The following is a 25,082-nucleotide window of genomic DNA, read 5'->3' as shown; positions in this document are numbered from 1 at the left end:
TTAAGTTTATAAATTCCACATAGTATATCTCTACTGTGAAAATACTTACATGGAAAGCATTTAATATTTAGTATCTTATTTTCAGACTTCTCTGAAATATTATAGGTCATTAATTACAAAGTGGTGACATTTTGCAGTGTTTCTTGGAATATTATATTTTTATCTTATAAGCATAGTGAAAGCTTCCATTTCATTTTGAATTCAAATACAGATATTCATCCAAAGTGATAGTAGATTTGTGTACACTTTATTTCCCTTCCACATTTATACATCAAGTTCATCTGAGGCAAGGTTTGTAGGAAGGGAAGGAGAGAAGTAGAGAGAAAGAGTGTGTGCTCAAGACAGAGAGGAGAGAACAAATGTGAACACATTGTAATCAAAATAAGTTGAATTCCATTGCTGAATTCAAGAGGTGTTTCTGTGTTAGAGGTTATCTCTTTGTAAAAGCCACAAAACATGCTCAAACTTCTGTAATGTGGAGAATGAATTAGATCAGAAAGGGAATCTCTCTGAATGAACCATCACAGAATTTTTTAAACCATAAAATTACTGTCAAGTGGCCACAGTTCCCTGCTGATACTGGTGCAGTGGATTTGTTGAGTCTTTGTCCAAGTTAGTTTGAGCGTTAAAATGGCTGAAGGTATGAGAAAGACAGAGAGAGAGAGACAGAGAGAAACAAAAACATAGAGAGACACTGAGAGAATATGAATAGGTGTGTAATGAACAAAGGTCTGGTAAGTGTTTATATCAGGCTGGTAGTCAGTAGACCTGAGTTGTACTTTAATCTCTAACATGAACTTGGCAGGCATCTAACCCCTTTCTGCCTTTGTTTTCTTATCTGTCAAATAGGGATAATAGTATCATCTGTTCTACCTACTGCGCAGGTTTGTGGCAAGAACAGAATGAAATGTTAAATGTGGAATTGTTTTGAAGCGTGAAATGCTCTCTGCAGATACAAGGTCATATTATCCAAGCATAGCATTCTTACTTTTGCAGAATTAAGAGATAAGCGTGAAGAACCTTTGCTTTTGGATTTTATAATTGGAATAATTTATTCAAATTAGCAATACAATTCAGTATTGTGGGCTCAGAAGTCAAACAATTTAGTAGAGTGCGGCTTAGAAGTCAAGCAGATTTATCTTTAAATCTTGACTCTACCAGTCACGCGCTCATTATGCAACATTGGACAGATGATATAACTGCTGTGAGCCTCAGTGCCACCATGGCAAACTTAGCATGTCATTGTGAGACTTAAATGAGGTAAGACTATTCCTTGCATAATGTAGAGTAACCACTTAACAAATAGTAGTAGTTGTACTACTATTACTATGATGATGACTCATGCTGTCATTATTGGTTAGTTTTTTCATTTTGGTTAAGAAGCCTGGAAACCACAGAGCTTTTACAACTAGGAGCATGATTGTTTGATTTTTAAATTTTAGTTATTTAAAAAATTTCTCTCTATATATGCCATCTCCCTTCAGGCAGACTCAAAGTGTCTAAGGTATTAAAGCCTAATTCAAACTAAGATGTCTGGAGATGAAATTGAACCAAGTTCATCAAAGTAGATGATCTGCCTCCTAAGACCTGCGAGTCACTGTAACAAGGCTAAATTTGACTCTAATTTCCTGGAAGCATCACCAGAGGAAATAATGAATGACCCAAGTCATAATTTTCAGCCAAGAGAAAGTATACACATTTTGAGGGTGGGGGGTTGGTAGAGAAACGTGTTATTTTCCTGCCACTGAATTCAAACAAACGTAAGGTAATTTAAAATGTAAGGCAGTTTATCCCAAAGATTAAATCTGAGAAGCATCTGAGCAGCAGAATTTTTCTAAAATGATTTCTTTGATGATTGATTTTAAAATCAAGCCATTGAAATGATTGAAATAACAGTGTATAATACATGGTAATGACATGAGCTACTGGGTTTCAAAGGACTAGACAAAACATCATGGCTCCCAATCTATGCCCTGTAGGCAGGATCACACTGGGTGGTGAGGAACTTAATGGATGTTCATGGTGCAATCATGTTGTCCTTGTTGGAAACAAGTGAATTTTAAAAGATATCAATTGTTTGTGTGTTTTTAAAGATAAAAAAAATTGCTTTAAAATATTGAATTGCATGGGCATATAAATACATGCCAAATGTTTTCTTCCCAATCCTTTGGGAAGTTTAGATATCTAAACTTCAAAAGTAGAGTTAATTTGTAATAGATCAGGGCACATGGTTTTAACATTCTGTAATGGAAGGTGTATGGTCTTATTCTCATGAAATTCTTTTTTTTTTTTGGTGAGGAAGATTCACCCTGAGCTAACACCTGTGCCAGTCTTCCTCTATATTGTACCTGTACCTATATTGTCGCCACCTCAGCATGGCTGACGAGTGGTGTAGGTCTGCACCTGGGATCCAAACCCGCGAATCTGGGCTGCTGAAGTGGAGTGCACCGAACTTAACCACGGTCACGGGGCTGGCCCCTCTTATGGAATTCTTATGGTCCTTATTCTCATGGGAAGTGCTTTAGAATACTTCTGTGAAACCCCACAGTTCTACTTATATGGTAGGAAAGAGGAGCTTACGGGACAAGAGTTTGATCTGGGCTCTTTTGGAGACTGCCCTTTTTTAAGTTAGGCTCACTAGTGTGAAGTAGCTATAAAATGCATCCCTGGAGCACTGAATAGCTTGGATAGTTGAATGGGAGACTTTCATATTGACTTTTGGAAGTTGGTGAAAACCTACAAAGAACAGTAATTTTCTTTTCCGTTAATTAGTACAAATCTGCTCCATCTATTAACATCTAACCAGTGATTTCAAGAGCTAACTTAGCACTGTTCCTAGTCAATGAGAAAAAAGTGAGAGTATTAGTTACAAAGAAAAAGCTTAAAGGATATTTGAGCAAACAAATATTTTGTGAGTTAACCATCTTTTCCTTGCCCCAATTATTGTTTTTCTTTAGAGTTACAATATCTAAATTTCATTTAGATACTCATCTAATTTAGAACTACAGGGAAAAAGTTAGAAGAGGAATGGCAACTGGAAATTGCTTGTGATGCATGTGATAGACAAAGGATTAATATCATTGGTCACCCGAGAGCTCTGTTGCTATCATATATTTTGGCCCAGTGATTCCCATGTTTTGTATCAAATACTGGTTATAGGTGTGAATGCTACAGAGAGTTTTGATTTCTTCATGACTGTTTTTGCTATAAGTTGGGGATAGCTATAGCAGAGTTGGTTGATGTGAAAATACAGTCTGAAACTTGTTGAAAACTGATTTTCAGTTTTGAGGAAATATCTAAATTGGCCAATAGCTTTGCAGGGTTAAATTTTAGCTTTAAAAAAAGTGGGCTGATTGATATTTCTTAGCTCTCAGCCAGATTATACCTAGAGAGTTCATTCAGGAAAGCAGTTAGGCAAGAAATGGGACCCACTGTTTGGGCAGAATCTTAATAGGTGGGGCAGTGAGAGGACTACTCTAAGAGTTTTTCTTGCTTATAGGCGATTAATCGTATGTTTCATGGTAGATAGATAGAGTTATCTTGCTGCAGTGACTCCTGGAATTAGAAACTCTCAAGGGGCCCTACAATGACTTTTTCTAAGTCAAAGAGCTATGAACTGGCAGTGGGGGTTTGGACTTCTGAGTTGCCAGCTGCAGAGACTATACTGCAAGTCAAGGTGACTTTGAAACTGCGTTTAGTACTTCTCCTGACATTTGAGCCTAAAACTGATCATTGAGAGCTAAAGAGATTTAGTGAGTTTTTTTAGTCAAAAAGTTGATTATAGAAGTTTTATACTACTCTTTTTAACTGCTTTAGCTGATTTTCATTCTTAGTAATGATTTAATAGCTTTGACTATTTTTTAAAGTGCCTGGAAGTCTTTGTCAAATGAAAGGATCAGACGTTAATTCTCACATTTCTGGGCATGGCCGTTTTGGGCATATTTACTTTCGCGTGGTATGTCTTGAGGGGGAGACTAATCTAAAAAGAGGTTGTGAATGGAGAGTAACTTTTAGGCTTCTGGAGACTGCTTGAAATTGGAGATGAGACCTCATTCTTTCCTATTATGTAAAAGTTGCCTGAGAGTCGGTGATTCGAAGTCCAAGTAAATGTAAGATTTATGAGACTGTGGTTCCCAAGAGTTTCAGTTATATGAATTCCTTATTAACATGATAATAAGTTATGCTTTTAGTATCCATTAATTGATGAAATATGTGACAGAAAACCTCCATGAACTCGGTAACATTTTAAAGTAAATTTATGTTATTTATTCTTTATGTCTGATATAAAAATTACCTGTAAATTATACCTCTTCTTATAATCCTTCACTGGATTCCTAAGGCTTTAGAATAAAATAAAACTCTTTATCCTAGCCTTCAAGATCCCATGAGACCTGGCTCCTGCCTACCTTTGCAATCTCATTCTCCTATCCCTTTCCTTCTTGCTCACTCGACGCTTTAGCCACACAGGTCTCCCTTCTTTTTTTTTTTTTTTTTTGTGAGGAGATCAGCCCTGTGCCAACATCTGCCAATCCTCCTCTTTTTCTTTTTGCTGAGGAAGACTCGCCCTGGGCTAACATCCGTGCCCATCTTCCTCCACTTTACATGGGACGCCGCCAGAGCATGGCTTGCCAAGCAGTGCGACGGTGCGCACCCGGGATCCGAACTGGCGAACCCCAGGGCGCAGCAGAGCGTGCGCACTTAACCGCTTGTGCCACCGGGCCGGCCCCACAGGTCTCCCTTCTGATCCTTGAACAGATCAAGCTCAGTCCAACCTCTGGACCTTTGTATCTGTTTTTTCTTTTACCTAGGATGCACTTCCCCATGATCTTTGCATGGTTGGAGCCTGTTGTCATGCAGTCCTCAGCTCAGAGAAGCCTTCCTGACCACCCAGTCTGAAACGGCCTTCCCCACCCTATGAAATAACTCTAATGCTACCTAGATGTTGCTAGCTTACTGTATGGTAACCACAATACAGAGTATCCTTTTATTAATGTTGAGAAAACTAATGTGTCTCTGTATGTTAATAGTGAATATGCTCTCCCTTGTTAGAGAAGGAGGTATATATTTTTCCCTATACTCACCGTAGAGTTGCCCATTTTTACCTAAGATTGTGTAGAAAGACAATTTCTATCAAATATTCTTTGTGTCTGTTTAGGAACGTTCTCTGCAATAAGTGAATAGGGAAGTGGACTTTCCAATTTATTTTCTTAAGTTGAAAGTTTGGAAGAATCGGGACCAGCCTGGTGGTATAGTGGTTAAGTTCATGTGCTCTGCTTCTAGCCCAGGGTTCGCAGCTTCCAATCCCTGGGTGGACCTACGCACTGCTCATCAAGCTATGCTGTGGCGGCGTCCCACATACAACATGGAGGAAGATTGGCACAGATATTAGCTCAGCAACAATCTTTCTAAAGCAAAAGAGGAAGATTGGCAACAGATGTTAGCTCGGGGCCAATCTTCCTCACGAAAAAAAAAAAAAGAAAGTTTGAAAGAACTGTTGCTAATCCTGGCATTAAATTATCTGGGGATAGTATACCATCTAATGAAATTTTTAAGAAAGGAAAGGATCGTCCTGTTGGTTTCAGCATGTATAAATTAAGGCACACTAAATTCTTAGGGTGTTAGAAAAATATGCTATATCCAGTGATGTGCTGGAGCCAACTCGTACTGGCTTGTATAATAACTGCTTGTTAAATTTTCAGGAATTTTGCAAGCAAGTTGACTTTGCATTGGTAGCTTGAAATTGGCTATGGTGGGAGTATTTATACCATAGAAATTGGCAAACGCTAGAAATCAGGGCTTTTTTTTTTTCCTGGAAAGCCACTTTACCAGCACACCATTATATATAGCCAATATTTCAGAGGCAGACAGTTTGACAGTGACAAATAAATAGGGCTAGCTTGAAATAACCAAGTTACTTTTATGGATGTTTGGATTTAAAAAGCCATGAATTTCGGGCATGGAAGAAAAAGGTTTTTAAAAATAGATTATTTGTACACAGAAGCAGACAGGAGGAATCAAAAATCAAGATCTTTGTGTTTGCTTCATATACCGCCTAGGTCAGGCTGCTGAATTCTTGCAAAATGTTGTTAAAATATATACTCTGGGTTAGAACAAATAGCCACCTTCTGGAACTTGTGATAGCAGCTTCTATACTGATAACACAGCTCAGCTGATCTCATATGCAGCATCATATCCTAGTTACAGTGAGTGTCTTCAACTATTTCTTCAGGGAAAGAAAAAAATTCAAAGAAGAGTTAGGAAGAGGTGCTGATTGATTATAGTCTATCATGTTGGAGCAAGTGGAGACTAATGAGAGTTGACCTAAGGTTTCGAGCCCTCGATGGGAAAGGACTTAAAGGAAAATTGCATGAAGGGCAGGGCTTTAAGTATTGCTCACTGACAAGAACATCTTTGAGTTACACTACTCAGAGGTGTAAGATTTCTATCAGGCTGTGAAGGCAGAGTTGAATTATCTGTGACATTTCAGAGGCAAACGTCTTATCGGACAATACCTGTATGAGGGGATAAATGATAGGACATAGATCTTAAATATTTCTCAGTTTGTTTTAAAGTGACACAAGAGCATGTATGAAAGCCTGCAGTTTGTTTCATCAGAGACTTGAGATTGAATGTCCTCCATTTAAAATGAAATTTAAGCAGCAAGAGCATCCTGAAATTCCCCACCGCACACTTTGTGATAAGCACTTGGAAAATTTGGATAATTCTAAGGGATTGTGTTAGACCTCATTGTTTCATCTTTTCTGTCTTCATAAAACAGGTTAATAGTACTATTTGTGAGAAGAGAGAAAGTAGCTTTCTTTAATCATCTTTGGACTGAGCTAATTATTTTTTTTGGAAGAGAGCTTTTTTCCTAAACTTGCGGCATTTCTAGGACTTAGATTTTTAATGTAGCACTATTAGTATTTCCCAAAGGATAAGATCTCATCTTTAGCTAAAAGTTGGGATTGTGGAACTGATAACATCCAGTCTTTGTTATATTAGAAAATATGAATCCATTGATGGCCTCACTCTCTGACCCAAAGAAAATAAAACAATTTTTAGTAAAGAGAATATTACATAATTAGATTAAAATGAATTTCCTGAAGATCAAACAAATCCTGGTATTTGGAAAAATAATCCTAGAACAATACATCTCAGGTGTCACTATGAAGGTGTTAGTTGTATTCTTGAAGTCAGGTATGGTGAAGATTAAGAAAGGAGATCTCGGGCCAGCCCGGAGGCTTAGTGGTTAAGTGCGCGCGCTCCGCTACTGGCAGCCCGGGTTCGGATCCTGGGCGCGCACCGACACGCCACTTCTCCAGCCATGCTGAAGCCGCGTCCCACATGCAGCAACTAGAAGGATGTGCAACTATGACATACAACTATATACTGGGGCTTTGGGGAAAAAAAAAAGGAAGAGGATTGGCAATAGATGTTAGCTCAGAGCCGGTCTTCCTCAGCAAAAAGAGGAGGATTAGCACGGATGTTAGCTCAGGGCTGATCTTCCTCACAAAAAATTAAAAAAGAAGAAAGAAAGGAGATCTCATGAAAATCATACATGGGGATAAAAAACAACTCTTTGCCTCAAAGGAAATAAAGTTTTGGTAAGCTGGAATTTTAAAAAAACGTTTAAAAAAATACAGCTAAATAGCCCTATCAAACTAAAGTAAAAATCTCACAAACGACTTTTTTTTTTTTGAGGAAGATTGGCCCTGAGCTAACATCTGTTGCCAATCTTCCTCCTTTTTTGTTTTTTTCTCCCCAAAGCCCCAGTAGATAGTCGTATGTCATAGTTATACATCCTTCTAGTTGCTCTATGTGGGACACTGCCTCAGCATGGCTTGATGAGCGGTGTGTAGGTCCTCCCCCAGGATCTGAACTGGCAAACCCCAGGCTGCTGAAGTGGAGCACGCGAACTTAACTGCTACACCACTGGGCCAGCCCCACAAATGACTTTTAAATAGAGTCTATTCTAAATTTCTTAACCACTGGTCATCCATCACCATCTCTTTATTAGGTGAAAATTCCTGCCATTAGTATTTAGACACAGGCCATATGAAAGAGAGTCTATTGAAAAAAGTAACATTGAATATACAATAACAGTCAGCTAGTATTAAATATCTAACTCATTATTTAAATGAACAGTAGATTATTTTTATTTTTCCTCATTGCACCGTTACTTTTTATAAACTACCTTTAAAATTAAAGATTTTTCAATATAAAAAAGCGTGTCCATTCTAGAAAATTTTATAAATAGAGAAAAGTAGGAAGAAGAGTATATAATTCTGTCACCAAAGGCAACTGATACCAACATTTTGTTTATTTCCTTCTGATATGGTTTCAAGTCATATTTGTATACTCTATTACTACTCTTTGTATTACTTCTACTGTAATTAACACTACTACCACCTTTGTCACCCACCATTTACTGAAAATAATATTACGTTTTCACCAGTCTTCACATACAATGCTGTTAGTTTGGTAATTTTTTTCCAGTTTTATTGAGAAATAATTGACATACATTACCACATAATTTTAAGGTATACAATATGATGATGTGATTTACATGCATTGTGAAATGACTACCACAGTAGGTTTAGTTAACATCCATTATCTCATATAGATACAATAAAAAGGAAAGAAAAAAAATTTCTCCTTGTGATGAGAAACTTTAGGATCTACTTTCTTAGCAACTTTCCTATATATCATACAGCAGTGTTAATTACAGTCATCGTGTTGTACATTATATCCCTGGTACTTATTTATCTTGTAAGTGGAAGTTTACCTTTTGACCACCTTCCTCCAATGACCCCTCCCCCCATCCCCTGCCTCTGGTAACCAAAAATGTGATCTCTTTTTCTATGAATTTGGTGTTTTTTTTTTTTTATATTCCACATGTAAGTGAGATCATACGGTATTTGTCTTTCTCTATCTGACTTATTTCACTTAGTGTAATGCTTCAAGGTACATCCATGTTGTCTCAAATGGTAAGAATTTCCTCATTTTTTATGGTTAAATAGTAATAATATTCCATTGTGTATATATACATATATATATGAAGTGTATATGTGTGTGTGTGTGTGTGTGTGTGTGTGTGTGTGTATACAGCTACATATATAACTTCTTTATCCATTCATTCATCGATGGACACTTAGGTTGCTTCCACGTCTTGGCTGTTGTATATAATGCTGCTATGAACGTGGGGGTGCAGATATCTTTTCAAGTTACTGTTTTTGTTTCCTTTGGATATATTCCCAGAAGTAGGATTGCTGGATCATATGGTAGTTCTAGTTTTAATTTTTTTTTGCTGGGAAAGATTCACCCTGAGCTATCATCTGTTGCCAATCTTCCTCTTTTTTTAACTTTTTTGTCCTCCTCAATTCCCAGTACATAGTGTATATTCTAGTTGTAGGTCTTTCTAGTTCTTCTATGTGAGTCGCCGCCATAGCATGGCTACTGACAGACGAGTGGTGTGGTTCTGCTACCAGGAAACAACCCCAGGCCACTGAAGCGAAGGGTGCCAAACTTTAACCACTAGGCCATCAGGGCTGGCTCAGTTCCAGTTTTAATTTTTTGAGGAACCTCCATACTGTTTTCCATAGTGGCTATCCCAATTATATTCCCACCAACAATATGTAGGGGTGCCCTTTTCTCCACATCCTCACTGCATTTGTTATCTCTTTTCTTTTTGATTATAGCCATTCTGACAGGCAGGGGATGATATCTCATTGTGGTTTTAATTTGCTTTTCCCTAATGACTAGTGATGTTGAGCATCTTTTCATGTACATTACCTGTTGGTGGTTGGTAATTAAAATACCATTTTACAGATGATAAAATGGAATTTCAGAAGAGTAAGAAAACTTGCTCAAGGTTTAATAGACTACAGGGCTAGGATTGGGACTCAGATATATTGAACTTCAAAGCCTATTTTCTTTACACTTAACACGTAAAGACTTTCTTATTCTAAAAATAATTCTGTATCCTTCCGTTTCATTTAAAAATAGCGTAAGAATTTCCCTCACATCGTTAACACTCTTCATAAACAATTTTAATTGCATCATAACAGTTCATTTTAAGTATATTTTTCATATTGATAAATTTTCAATTGTTTTCATTTTTTATGTATACCTTTTTATTACTCAAAACTAAATCATTACAAACAACAATGGGTGAAGGCTAGACCAGTTACACTGAGGTCCTGATGAGAAGCCACCCAGAAATGAGGAGGGCTAATGCTTTAGTCAGTATTCACGACTGCAGGTCATTTGCCTGAAAGCCACTTGTTAAGCAAATGTGGACAAAGACCATCTTGTAGTCAGACCCTTTTTAAATTAAGACTTTCAATATAAAATTTCAAATGTGTTGCTTCCTCTCTGGGTTGCTAAGGTCTTTGCCTTTGTCTTATCCAGTTTCTAACTTCTCTGACAGTACTCTGATTGTGCTCCTCCTGACAAAATATTTCTTGGTTTCTCTTTGTTTTGATTTTTGTATCCTTAGAGAGTCATTTGGAACTTTTTTACCCAGAGAATCAAATTATTACCATCTTTGAAGTCCTGCAAAACTTTCCTGTTAACTGCTGAATCCCAATTGTAGAATTCGTAAATATCTTTCCCACTGACTATCTGTTTAACCCTGTGTCTAAATCATGTTATGTTGAAAACATCTTGTTCAGTAGTTTTATCTGCCTGGTTACCTCAATTTAAGCTACTTGAAGAAATAAATATTCTCTAAAGAATCATGAGGTATGGATAAAGACATGTCTACTAGTTGTTTCAAATAGTTAATTAGAAATCCAATTCTTACCATTTTTTTAATCCAAAATATTTCTTGAACACCCATAACTATAATTGGCATTGTAGTAGATACCGGGCATGTAGTAGAGAAGAAACTAAAAATTATCCCTGCCCTCATGGAACGTAATGTCTAGTGGAAGAAGCACACAAAAGATAAGTAAACAAATTGGTTTTACTGTAATTGTGTATAGTACAATACATCCAGATGTTCTTTTATAATATATAAACATAGTAATAATAGTGTCTGTTCTACAAAATTTTATTGTATTTTGTGCATGTTTATTCTTAAACCAAGATGTAAACTTCAATTTGAAGTGTTTGTCTATTGGTTTTCCCACAATCTTTGTGGTTGAAAAACATTCTAAAACAAAATGGAATTGTATGATTTTACTTGTTTGTTTGTTGGTGACATATTCATTAAATGATACTTAAAGGAAAATTTCTCAGTGCCTTTTCTACTGCCATGGAATTACTTTGTTCTCAAGCCTTTCAGAAAATTATTGGATTCCTAACAAGAAAATGCATTTGGAGTGTGCCAAAACACTGTACGGCTCTGCTAAACCTCACAAACTATGAAAGCGCTTGTTAGATGTGCCAGTAAATCTTCCCTCTCTTGCTGTAGGTCTAAGGATCTCATAAAGGAAGCCATCCTTGACAATGACTTTATGAAGAACTTGGAGCTGTCGCAGATCCAGGAGATTGTGGATTGTATGTACCCAGTGGAGTATGGCAAAGACAGTTGCATCATCAAAGAAGGAGATGTGGGATCACTGGTGTATGTTATGGAAGGTATGGTTTGTAACCCTGATCCTCTGACTTTCAAATATTCCCTTTACAACTTATCAGCCTGCACACAGATGGCAATGTATTACATGAGACAATTCTATTTTTCCTTGTTTTGCTGAGAAACAGTTTGAAAAGAGATGGGATACTACTTAGATACCGTGGTTGACTAATTGTATGAAGTGTTTGTGTTTAGAATATTGATTTGAGAATCCAGTATTTTTTCAGACATGGGAAAGCATGATAATGTGAAAGAAAGGCTATTTATTGCACTGAATAAGACCACATACTGTCAGATCGTTGAGCAAGCTCATAAAGCTTCAATGGAAGCTCAAGTCTATTGGAAGTATTTTTGGTCAGATAGTCAAAGTGCCTTCAACTCTAACTTTAACTTTCAGTATATGACTAGGTTTCCTGCTATGATGTTTCTATAAAAAGAGAATGTTTTCCGTGTTTTATGTGTGTGATAGAGGCAGATCATAAAGTTTGGATGGCATATTAGTTGCTTAATTGATAAGAGTGATAGCTTGTTTCATAAATCTTGCAGAAACTAAGATAGAAACTGCTTTGAAAAAACAACTGAGGCATGCACTGTGTAAATATGTTTTATGCTTAGGTAAATTTTCATAATGTGTATTTCTAACTTGGGATTTATAATGGCATGTTTTCCTTTTGTGGGAAGAAAGAAGCCTGAAATAATGACTGAATCAACTGAGAAGAAAGTGAGTTCAGAAATGTCTGGAATATAAGGCAGTTGGCATACAAAAGTCACAATCGATTTATTATGTGGTGATTACTGTTTTACCCAAAGCATTCAAGGCATGCTTATGTCTTATAAGGTGTCTTATAACTATCAAGTTTATAGATCATTAGGAGAAGGGGTATATATGGGCAAGTCACTTAACTTCTCTGAGTTTGGCCCAAGGTATAAAAAAGGACATACTATTTCTTTCTGCAAGTGGTTTTCAACTGGTGATGATTCTGTCCCTCAGGGGACACTTGGCAATATCTGGAGACATTTGGTCCTCGCATTAGGGGTGAGGGTGCTGGTGGGGGAGGCTACTGGCATCTAGTGGGTAAAGACCACGGGTGCTGCTCATCAGGGCAGTTGCCCAAACAAAGGATTACTTGGCCAAAAACGTCCTTAATGCCAATGCTGAAAAACCCTGCTTTCTACCTTCTCTACAGGATTGTTGTGAAGTTAATATGAAATAATTTCTGTGACTGTTTAATGTAAAATGTTATAAAGTAACACTCAGTATTTTTATTTCTATCAAATATTTGGCAGTATATAAGAAATGTTCTTTCTGCATTTGTCATTCACTTTTTAATTTTTCTTTTTAGTCTTTTTGACATATATTAGGCATTTGACTTTTTACTAATTTCTATCATTTCTTTTTCTTTTATAGTTTCCAGCTTTTGTGTCAATGTTATAAAGTTTTTCCCCAGGCCAAAAGGAAATAAATGTTCAGCTAGACTTTCTTCTGATAAAAACAAAACACAATAAACAAAAACACAAACAATATACACTTGGCAGAGAATTACAGGGAAAGGAGATGAAATTATAGGGCAAGGGTATATGTGGGTAGTGAGCAGGAAGGCTGAGAAAAATGAGAGAAATATATAGAGACCAGGTATAGACTATAAATATAGAGGCAAAATGTTAAGAACTAGTAACAATTAGAAGCCAAGTTTAAAGCATTTCTGAGATTATATCAATGGTTCATATTATTTGATTTTTTCAGATATTTTATTGGCAGGCATGTTTTTAAGAATATAACTTTTGTGTAAAGTTTTGTACATTTTACTTCAGCTATTTTCAAATGCTAATTATTGATATTCCATTGAAGAAACAAATATTTTGAAAACCTATATGTTCAGTTTTCTTTTATCTTCAATATCTTTTACAAAAATAGATTTCCAAACAACCTTGTGAATTATTTCTAAAAAAAAGTTCTATTTATCCATGCCATTCCTGTTTTCTAAGACTAACTGCAAGTGTACTAGCTGTATTAGAGGAAGCTTGGAAATCATAGTTAATATTTATTGAGTATTTAGAACAATGCCCAACATATGAAGCATGCTTTTTCTAAACATTTTCCATGTCTAATATTTATTTAGTCCTCAAAATAGTCCTGTGAAGTAAGGGCTAATATTTATTATCCTCTTTTATAGATGAAGAGACTGAGTCCCAATGAAGTTAAGTAATTTGCTCAGGTCTCCCAACCAGTTTATAGTAGAGTTAGAATTGAACCCAAGTAATCTGGATTCAGAGCTCAAACTATGGGCCTATGAGTTAGTCAGGTTCTCCAGAGAAGCAGAGCCAATGGTGTGTGTGTGTGTGTGTGTGTGTGTGTGTATTGAGAGAGAGATTTATTTTAAGAAATTGGCTCATGTGATTGTGGAGGCTGGCAAGTCCAAAATCTGCAGGGTAAGGCCAGCAGGCTAGATCCAGGGAAGGGTTGATGCTATAGTTCAAGTCTGAAGGCTGCCTGCCAGCAGAATTCCCTTCTCAGGGGAGGTCAGTTTTTTTTCTGTTAAGGCCTTCACCTGATTGGATGAGGCCTGTCGACACTATAAAGGTAATCTGCTTTCCTCAAAGCTACAGTTACTCAAAGTCTACTGATTTAAATGCTAATCTTAACTAAAAAAATACCTTCACAGAAACGTCTAGCACGTTTATAAGTTTTAATTGAGGAAATGTTTCATTGTTTAATTAGTTTTTTATTAACTCATTGAATCTCCTCAAAATTTAGATAAAAATGTTCTTAATATAGATGGATTCTTTTTCATCTGTGAACGTTAATATTTATAAAGAGTATACCATAGCAACAATGGATGGCATGCTATAGAGGATCTTTCGCAAACTTGCTTATTATCAAGACATTCAGAAAAATACCCAGGGAGTTTACATGGAAAAATTAGTTCAATTTTTCTTGTCTCTCTTCAGTTAAATGAAGTTTTCTTCATAAAATGCTTGTTTAACATGTGCTTTAAGTGATTTTTATTTTAGCCTGGGCAGTGTCCCAAGTATTATTGCATACCTAAATGCCAAAGTTTCTCATCATTTTAGCAAAAGAGAATAGTCATATGGTAGGACTTGACTAATTAGAATGACTGGGGAAAAATCATCTGGAAGTAGTGTAAATATATTATCACGTATTTTCAAGCAAAATGAGTTGTGTGACTTTCAGTTACTTACAATTGCTGGCTAGTAGAAGTTTCAATTTTAAGTTTTGATCAGAATTGTTTGGTATTAGTTTGTTAAGGTGGCAGTGTAAGTAGATTAAGTTGCTAAGGCTCTGTTTACATTTTAATTATGTTTTCAAGTATATAAATGACTCCTACAAAATACTTGAATACAGTTTATTTTCTTAAACAAATAGATATGGGTTTATGATATAACATTGATTAATATCCTTACATTCTTGCGCTCCCTTTTTTTTTTATCATAGAGATAAACTTCCATCTACTGTCATCCAAAATAAAACAAATTCTGATTTAGTGATTTAGAATTGGTGATGTGACTAAAACATCTTCTTTGAGAGTCCAATCTGGTATTTTTGTATTGAAAAACGTCTAATTCAAATCCATTAAAGTGGTTGATTAGCTTAGAGATCCTGGTTTTGCACATTTTCTGTGATTTTCCATTGTGGAAGTAGATAGGTTATATTTTTTTCATTGTAGAAGCGGATAGATTACGTTTCATTTTCTAAAAATGGCAAGTCTCTATTTAGTGTTCTGTGACCATTGGCTATTTTAAGTTAAACTTTTTAATGAAATCATCAAATTTGTTTTGAGGTGCTTGTTAATGATAATGGCTTTTATTAAGTAATTACATATGCCAGGTATAGTCATGCATCCCTTAACGATGGGGCTACATTCTGAGGAATGCATCGTTAGATTATTTTGTCATTGTGCGAACATCATAGAGTGTACTTATACCTAGGCTATATGGTACTAATCTTATTGGACGACTGTCACATATGGGGTCTGTTGTTGTGCCATATGAGTGTACTGTTTAATCACCTTATAGGGCTTAAGTATTTTTTTTTTTTGCTGAGGAAGATTTGCCCTGAGCTAACGTCAGTTGGCAATCTTCCTCTTTTTTTGGCTTGAGGAAGATTAGCTCTGAGCTAACATCTGTGCCAGTCTTCCTCTATTTTGTGTGTGGGTCACTGCCACAGCATGGCTGACGAGTGGTGTGGGTCTGTGCCCAGGATCCGAACCCACGAACCCAGGCTGCCGAAGCGGAGCTTGCCGAACTTAACCACTGTGCCACAGGGCTGACCGCTATAGGGATTAAATTTCTAATCCTCATGAGAATCTTAAGAGGTAGGTGTTATATTATCTACATGTTAATAGATGAGGAAACTGATGCATGGATAAGTTCAATAACTTGTCCAAGATCATAAAACCAGTATGTTGAGGTGCAAATCTTGGCTACCTGGCTCCAGGGTTCCCATATCTAATGACTGGGCAATGTTATCTTTTGAAGTACAGATTGGAGGTACTGTTGTTACATATTTATTATGTAGATCCCAGTTTTGGGAGCCCATAAAAGATGCACAGCATTAAACAATAGTATAAAAAAACCATGTTTGATTGTTTGTAAGAAAAAAATAGAACTTGCATGGCAATGGTTCAAAAGGAAAATAATTCAGATGTTTCCTATGAATACCTCTTAGGCTTCTCTGCATCCTTTGAACATTGAACTGCTTACTGACCTCTCTATATCATCTAACATCCATTCCTCTCCTCTTATTAGTTCTTTTTTCTTATTGAAAGAATGGCTGTGATTTGGCTTAATCTTGGTTCATCTCTGTGTCCTTATTGTTTAGGACTAAACTCTGCCGTGTACATTGAAGTCCCTATTTTTTCTGTCTACCATCAATAGCGTTGATTTTGTTTTTCTCACAGGATTTTTTTTTTTTTAATTTTTTAAAGAAGGAACAATTCTTTCAGCTCATCACACAAATGATTCTTTTAATAGGGCTTTTGTACACTAATGCTATGTTAAGAAACAAAATTCAGCTGAGTAAATTTGAAGATCTAATTGGCTCTATTCAACAATTCATAAATCGGGCAACATCCCATCTAGCAAGTAGAAAGGGGATCCGAGGAGCTGTACGAAATGGAAGGTTTTTAAAGACAGAAAGGAGGTGGGCCAAGGAAATCACAAACAAAAGAAAGGATTATTTCAGGCAAGGTCACCTTCCTTTGGGGGAAGGGCAGGGGTCTGTCATGCAGATTATCTCACTAGTGCTGATCAGGAAATTCCAGATTGACTGGTTAAAGGTCACATTCCTGGGAGAGGCTGAAATTACAATTGAGTCTTGGCTTGCTGTCATGGGGGCAAGTGAGTCCATTTTGGGCCTGCTGTTACTATTTTTTTTTTTTTTTTAACAGCTAAGTGACCTGTGATTGTTCACAGCAACTGTCAGGGAATAGCTTCATGTTTCTGTTGTTATTGCACTGAGATTTCACTTTTGTCTTCTGAAGAGTGGTCATCTGCTTCCTTTTGCAGTGCGTCGGTTGACCCCAGATCTGTCTGTTAGGCTAATGTCCAACACTATTTATTCTTCCACGTAGACTTGAATTGTGCTAGCCACCATTGACAGTAAACTTATACGACTTCATGCTGCAATTTCTGTTCCCCTGCCCCCTGAAACATTTCTACTGTCTTTATATAATTTAATGATGTACTGAAAGCTGACATTCAAAGAGGAATTTTATATGAAAGTAAACATTAACAATGAGCCTCACCTTGTCAGGTGGCATTCAAAACACTACCTGACAGTGTGCAGGAATTGAATGCTTTTTCACATGAATTAGCTCTCCCAGTAAGTTTAACATGAGAAAAAGGCCATTTTATTCTCCCAAATCGGATGTTGCTTTTTGGCCTTATGAGTTTTTCATGTTAATCTGAAAGCTATCTTTAGAATAGGTGAAATACCAATGCACTTAAAGTTATTTTTGTATTTCCTTTACAGGACCAAGCTTATAATGTTAATGTTAAAAAGCAAGCTTAAGGGCTGGCCCTGTGGCGTAGTGGTTCAGTTCAGTGGGCTCTACTTCAGCGGCCTGGGTTTGCTGGTTCAGATCCTGGGCACGGACCTACACCACTCATCAGCCATCCTGTGGTGGCAACCCACATGCAAAATAGAGGAAGACTGGCACAGATGTTAGCTCAGGGTGAATCTTCCTGAGCAAAAAAAAGCAAACTGATGTACTGCTTATATAAAAACAAAACAAACATCTATTTATAAAAAGTTATCATAAATATAGAGAATCTAGAAGTATTAAATTTGAATACTAAAATATATTTCAGTTATGGAGTTCATGGCAAAGACTGGGAACTGAGATATTTAGATGGTATGGGAGGGTATCATGTTTATTTTGGGGTGCCAATCTTCAAAAAAGACTTTAATGTAATTGAGCAAGTCTAGGAAGCATAGCATATATTTTTTAAAAATTGACATTGTTTCATGTATAGATGGAAGGTTTAGGAAGAAAGGACAACTGTTTTTAAATGCTGAAAATGTTGTCACATGAAAAAGGAATTATTTTTCGTGAATCTAGACAACTAAAGAAGAAATACAAGTTATAGGGAAGAAGACTTTAGAATCAGTATTCTGCTAATTAATATGTTCCAAAAGTCAAATGAGCAGCCTGCTGTGATGGCAAGAACCCCATCTCAGGAGGCATTCTAGCAGTGACTACATAGCATCTGCTTGGAGAAATTTTGTGTGGGCGGAGGAGGGATTCCCTGTGGCTGATTTGTAATGCATCTCCTCTCCCTTCCCCAAACTCCAAGATTCTGAGTCTGTGGGTCTGTGAACAAATACTGCAAGTTAGCTTATGAGAACCCAGCCTTCCAAAAGGTCTCCTCTTGAAAACTTGCCCCTATATGTAATGTGCATGTTTACTTTTGAATGTTTTTGTACTTTATGTTATGTAAATCTAATAATACTGCATGTGTTCTTCTGCTACTTAATTTTTTGTTCAATATTATGTTCTACTGTATAACCCAATTTATTTATCTTTTTTGCTATTGGTTATATTTGGATTGTTTCCAGTTATTTTGCTCCTGATTACTAATAAGGTTGAACTTCTTTTCGTACGTTTATGTGCTGTTTGTGTTTTTTCTTCTAGGAAGCGTCTATGGTAATCTTCTGCCCAAGTTTTTCTTGGTTGGATGACTTTACACATTTTGGAGCTTAATCCTTGTCCATTACATGCATTGCAAATATCTTCTTCCATCTATAGCTTGTATTTTTACTCCTTTATGATATCTTCAGGTGAACAGAAGTTATTAATTTTAATGTAGTCAAATATATCAATCTTCTTCTTGGTTTTTGCTTTTTGTGTCTTTATAAGAAATCCTGGAAGGCAATATTTTCCATGTCCGTGTGTGTGTATTTGTATGTGGGTGTCCATGAAAGCATGTGCGTGGGTTAGGTATGTAAGCTATTATCTATCAAGGAATATAGCCCCATTTATAATCTAAAGGAGAGCTGTCCTTTTTCACAGCAGGAAGCTGAAAAGGAAATACATTTTTGCTTCTATGTTCTTTTCTTTCCAACATATTTTAAGAATTCTTTATAAATTGTCCTCAGGGGATAGTAAATATATTTTTGAATATGCTTGATGATAGCAATTTTTTTTCTGTGAGGGTAGGTTTTATATTTAGAAATAATCACAAGTCATTTAGTGACAGATTTGATGAATAGGGGTAGGTGATTAAGCTGAGCAATACTTTTTTTTTGGCTAAAATATGTAAGGATGTATGTATTTATAACATTATAAAATACTGGCATTTATTGTACAGTTCAAGAAAAATTAACAAGATGTTTTGATCAAGAACATCATTATTGAACAACTGACATACTTCGAAAGGTAATGTTCTTAATACTCATTTGGCTACTTAAGTCCTTGTTTGATTTTGTAAAATATAGCCTTACCTTGTTGTGGTTCTACTAATGTATAGTTCTCCATTTTCTTTCTAAATTATTAATGGTGGAATTGAATTTATTACATTTGGAAGGTGAATAGTGTAGCTTTTCTTACTTTTGAAGACTCTTGAAAGCTAAAATAGTTAAAACTTGCTGTGCTTTTATTTTTGAGATGATAATTGAAAAGCCATTAATTTTTTCAAAAAATTAATCTGAAATTGGTAAAGCAGATCATGGATTATGTTAAAAGTATTTTTTTTTCCTCCTACTATTACTTCGTAGCAGTTATGAATTTTATTTCTGTGCTGATTCATTTTGCTAAAATATCAATCTCTCCATTCTTCAATTTTGAGAGAATACCAAATTTGAAAGTTTAAAAATACATTTTTGGTAAAAATTAAAAACAAAAACAGCATAGCTGCAAAAAATGAAAAGAAAATGTGGATTAGTACCTTCTTGGCAATAGTGTAGTAACACATTGATTTCTTGCTAATGAGGTAAAATTTACTTCAGCCATCATTACATGGAACTGTTGAGTAGTTAGCATGCATAACATGAAACAAGATTCTGAAATTGTTGTGGGTTCATTTTAAAAACACATAGATGTATTTCTTCGGGGACTTTAACAAGATTTCCAGTGATTTTTGTGGGGGGCTGGATAGACTAATGCTTTTAATATCCATCCTTCTCATGAAAAATCCTTGAATGGTTAGTAATCGTTTTGGCACACTCTCAAAGGGCAGGGCAGATAAGAGCTACTTCCTAGCAGAGTGAAGCTGTGTGGTGTGGCTGCCTTGGCAACAGCCCATCCCACCTCCAAGCCAGAGAACATCAGAATGGGTCTCTGAAATCCTTATTGGAATTCTCCCATGACTCCACATTTGAGAACCGTAGCCTGGAATTGCACTTACTTTATCTGAGTTTAACTACTGTAGCTTTGGAAGGCTGTAGTCTAAGTCTGATCTTTATATTTAGGATCTTCTATAAACTCTTTTGTGATGAAAATGAAAATATTTTTGTATAAAACTTCCTTAGGTAGTGCACAAAGATTTAGAATTACGATAGATGACTTAAAATCATATTAAAATCAATTCCTGAAAGTTCATGTTTCATGCATATTTAAACTATCAAGTAATTCTCATTGAGTGTATTTACATTAATGATTTATTTAGTACCGTTTTTGTCTACCTAATTTGCCCAACTTTGCTAAAGCGAATTGCTTTCTTTATATCACAAAACTACCTTATAGTTATTTCTAAGAATATATGAAAGCAAATTGTTTTAAAACCAAACAGATTATCTACTTTCTATTTGCTTTCAAGTTTGCCATCTTGGGTAACTTAACAAGAACAGTTAAGTTACTGTGATCATTTATCAATAGCAAAGCCGTATTAGAAAAAGCATCTAGTGAAGGTGGCCAAACTCTTATGAAAAGTGGATTTTCATTTCACAAATATACATTTGTGTATTTACAGAGGAAAATTAAAACTTTCCACAGAAGTTTTATAGTTTAATAGCTTATTGTATTAACTTTCACTGAAAGCCATTCACATACTCATCAAATTTTTTTTCATTTTTATGGCTAAAAGAACATAATTTAATGTTATATTTTACATTTGGCTCATGTTTACAGAGCATCATTTTACATTACTTTTCTATTACGTTGCATTTCATAATGTTTCGAATACTTAATACCTTCAACAATATTCTTAATATAGATTTATGCTGTCCCGAATGGTTCATTCAATGATGGTACATGCTCTCAAATTAAAGCCATTTTTTAAAGATTTTTAATAATTTGCTCCAATGTTTCCAGTGCGAAGATTTTTATTAACTTACCCTGTTGGAACTATGTACATATACATACTTATATTTTGTGCCCATGTATGTGTATATGAATTTACTTGAAATTATCCATTTTCAGAGTTCAGATTGTATTTCAGGAGATGGTGGGATGGTGGTAATATCATATAAAGAATGCTGTCACAGGTTAAATTTAAATTTACAAGAAAAATATGATTAATAACAATAATCTCAAGTGTTGATGATAGTCTCTCAGGTGAATTAAAAATTAGTCTGCAAAGAAAAAGCAGTTTATAGGTTTTTGAGCACCATTTTGCATACCATTCTCTTAAAAGAAAATTAAAATGACTTGTCTGGAAAGTCTTGAAATTTCTTCATTTAATCCTATGAATTTAAATTTTTATTACATCAATTCTAAAAGTCATAAATAAGAAGAAATAAGAAAATGAAATAAGAAAAACATTTCGGCAGATTTTTCTTTGTGCTGAGAATTAGGTTAGATATATACATAGCAGGCATTGCTAAACGAACATGCTTTCCTCCCTTTCCATATGGCGTGTTTCTACAAAAGTAGAAAGGGTGTTAGAGATAAAGCAGTGTGTGGATTTGACTGAGTGTAGTTCATGAATATATGAAATTCTTTGTATTTCCCTCGACAATTGAGAATAGCAAAGAAAGTATTTAATGAAGTTCTTTTTGCAACACAATTTCTTTACTATGAGTCATTTATTAATTAATATGATTATTTATTCATTCCTACAGTTCAATTCCTACAAATACCTCCTCAGTGCTGACTGTATCTCGGTGCACACTGAGGATATAATAGTGAACAAGACAAACACAGTCCCTTCTCTTCTAGAACTTACATCCTGGTGATGATGATAGGGGAAAAGGACAAAGAATGTTCATGGAGATAAGAAAAATACTTTCAGATAGTGATTGGTGCTATGAATAAACTAGATAAAACAGGGTGAAGTAAGAGAGAATCATGAAAGCGGATCTGGCACTCATTGGGTGGATCAGGGAAGGCTTCCCTGAGAGGGTAACATCTGAGTTGAGACCTGAATAACAAGAAGGAGCCAGATACACAAAAGTGTGGGTAGAGGGTTCCAGATGAGGACAAAAGCAAGTAGAAAATCTATAAGGTGGAAAAAGCTTAGCGTGTTAGAGACAGAAGGAAGGCAATGGCATGAGTTAAGCTTGGAGAGGTTGGCAGAGGCAAGGTCCCATGAAGGGCCCTATGAGTAGTTAATTTTTTATTCCAAGAGATTTAGAGAGCATTGGAGGAGTTTAGGTTGAGATGGGACATGATCTGACTTATGTTTTATAGGTTAAAAAATGGATTACACTAATAATCAAAGATTGGAAAAATGTATTGTAGAGTGGTGGGGAAAATGGGGATACCAGTTGGGAGGCTATAGCAGTAATCCAAGCAAAATCCTGGCTTGGGCTAGGATGGCAGCATGGGAGAGGAGGGAAGTATGGTATATTTTGACAGCTCAAAGATGTGGTATGAGACTGAAAGAAAGAGAAATTGGGAATGACTTTTAGGTTTTTGATTTAAATAGTTGGGCGAATGGTGGTGCCATTTTCTGAGGCGGGAAAAAGCGAGAGGAGTTCACGTTTAAGAAAGTAAATCAAGAGTTCTGTTCTGACAATGTGAAGTTAAGATGCCTGTTAGACATCTCATTGGAGATACCAAGTTAATGACAGTGGATACACATGTCTGAAAGCTCAGTTAAGAGGTCAGAGTATGGAGGTAGAAGTAAGTATTCTGTTAACTAAACCAGGCATAGAAGGAAGATTGATGAGAGTAGTTCTCTTGTAGTTATAGTTGTTTTACAGGCAGCAGATTAAATGGGTAAATTTGGATATCTTAACAGATTATAAATATTTATAAATATTTTTAAATTTTCCATGAAAAATCTTTGTAGTAAACTGAAAATGTCTTCTTATTTTATACAAACTAATATCTTTAAAGCAGCAATTTTCAACCCACATAGGCAAAAGCTTTTTGATAGTTTCGATAATTTTGCTAGTGTAAAGAGGTTCTGAGACTAAAAGTTTGAGAACCACTACCTTAAGCCATATGACCTGAAGACAAATTTGACTAACTAGATGTTTGTTTCAGAAAATAAACTGGGATTACTTTAAGGTTCAAAATATCAGATATCAACTCCCCTTCCCCCAAATGGCACATAAATAGCACCATGCTACAAAACAAATGTCTTTTAAATAAAGTCACGGTAAATTAGGAATAGAAAAATTTCTGTAAATGCTGGTGTTTAAATCTAGAGCAAATAGCCAATACAGATCAACAGTGGGCAAGTAAGTTCCATTGAAGAGCTCATTATTCTGTTAATTACATTCCATTTCACAGTTTGAAAGGTATCCTTGATGCATTTTGTGGGTTCTGTTTGTACACTTTCTAATGTTTAAGATTTGGGAATTGAATGGAGTTCCCCAGTGGTTATCCTGAATTAGTGTAGTAGGATACTGATTTTTTTTTGTTTTGTTTTGTTTTGTAATTAGACTTTAATTATAGTTCTAAAGGAATAAAAGAATCAAATATTCTTTGAATCCAATCAGCATCTTTGGAGAAAGAAATGGTTTGATACCGTGCTTATTTCTCACTTAAAAAAAATCCTAGGGCCAGCCTGGTGGAGCAGAGGTTGGGTGCGTGCGCTCCACTGCGGTGGCCTGGGATTTGCACGTTCGGATCCTGGGTGCACACCGATGGACAGCTTGTCAAGCCATGCTGTGGCAGCATCCCATATAAAGTGGAGGAAGATGGGCACGGAGGTTAGCCCAGGGCTAATGTTCCTCAGCAAAAAGGAGGAGGATTGGCATCAGATGTTAGCTCAGGGCTGATCTTCCTCACCAAAAAAAAAAAAAAGTCCTGGAAGATGTAACAGTTTGCATTTTGAAGGCTCAGTATAATAATTCATTTAATACTTTAAATGCTTTCAAGTTAAAAAAGAGATTACATTCTTTTACACGAGGTACCAGTGTAGAACTCTCAATGCATATGTAAACCTAAATTGTCAGCTATTGATTGGATGTCTCTTTTTCAATTCTTTTTGCTAAGTAAATGTTTGAAATCTCTATATATTTCTTTTGTGATGAATTTTGCAAAGAGCTTTTTCATTTGCTAGTGGATTTGCTTGTTTTTGATATCTCACGACCATGCTATTAAGCATTTTCTTGGGATAAATTAAAAAAAAAAAACTTGCTGCTTTCATTTATTGTTCTTGGAAAGACAACTTTCTTTTTTGTTTTTCCAAAGGCAGCTCTTAGGAGATAAGTAACACTGGAAGATAAAAGGTTTACTCCAGCAGTGAACACATATGACATTATATTGTGGTGAGAAATTAATTTTAGAAGTTGTTTTTATTGCAAGTTATGGTTCAGTATTTTCTGTAACAGTACATTTTGTTTCCTGTTCTCACAAAGCATAGACTTTTCTTGACATAACTAGGCTGCTGAACTAGGTTTCTGTCTCTTGACTCTATGTGCTTTGTGTTATATGCTTTAGCCAGTTGGTCTTAGTTATCTTGTAGAGAAATGACCACTGACTAAGAGCTATAAATCCTGGGAGTTTAATCCAGATCCATCCATTAAGTGGCTATATGACCATACTGAAATGATTGAAGTAATCCTCTGCACTTTACCTATTCTACTCCTCGACCTCATGGATGACACCTCGTTTTTTTCCCTAACACCAGCCCACACTGGAAACCCAGGAGT

At 35.8% G+C, this 25,082-nt stretch overlaps 1 protein-coding gene across 2 annotated transcripts in view; it reads left to right on the top strand.

The window, feature by feature from the left end:
* Positions 1-25,082, top strand: part of PRKG1 (protein kinase cGMP-dependent 1) — a 1,198,754-nt gene that overhangs the window by 137,423 nt on the left and 1,036,249 nt on the right. For both annotated transcript variants that reach the window (XM_058543436.1, XM_058543435.1), the window contains exon 2: positions 11,417-11,583. In XM_058543436.1, the coding sequence (XP_058399419.1) occupies positions 11,417-11,583 (167 nt within the window). The remainder of the gene's footprint in view (positions 1-11,416; positions 11,584-25,082) is intronic.

This window comes from Diceros bicornis, chromosome 6 (assembly GCF_020826845.1).
Source record: "Diceros bicornis minor isolate mBicDic1 chromosome 6, mDicBic1.mat.cur, whole genome shotgun sequence".
In the NCBI taxonomy this organism is placed as follows: Eukaryota; Metazoa; Chordata; class Mammalia; order Perissodactyla; family Rhinocerotidae; genus Diceros; species Diceros bicornis.
Note: the sequence above shows the minus strand (reverse complement) of the source record. Positions and strands in the feature narration are given on the sequence as shown.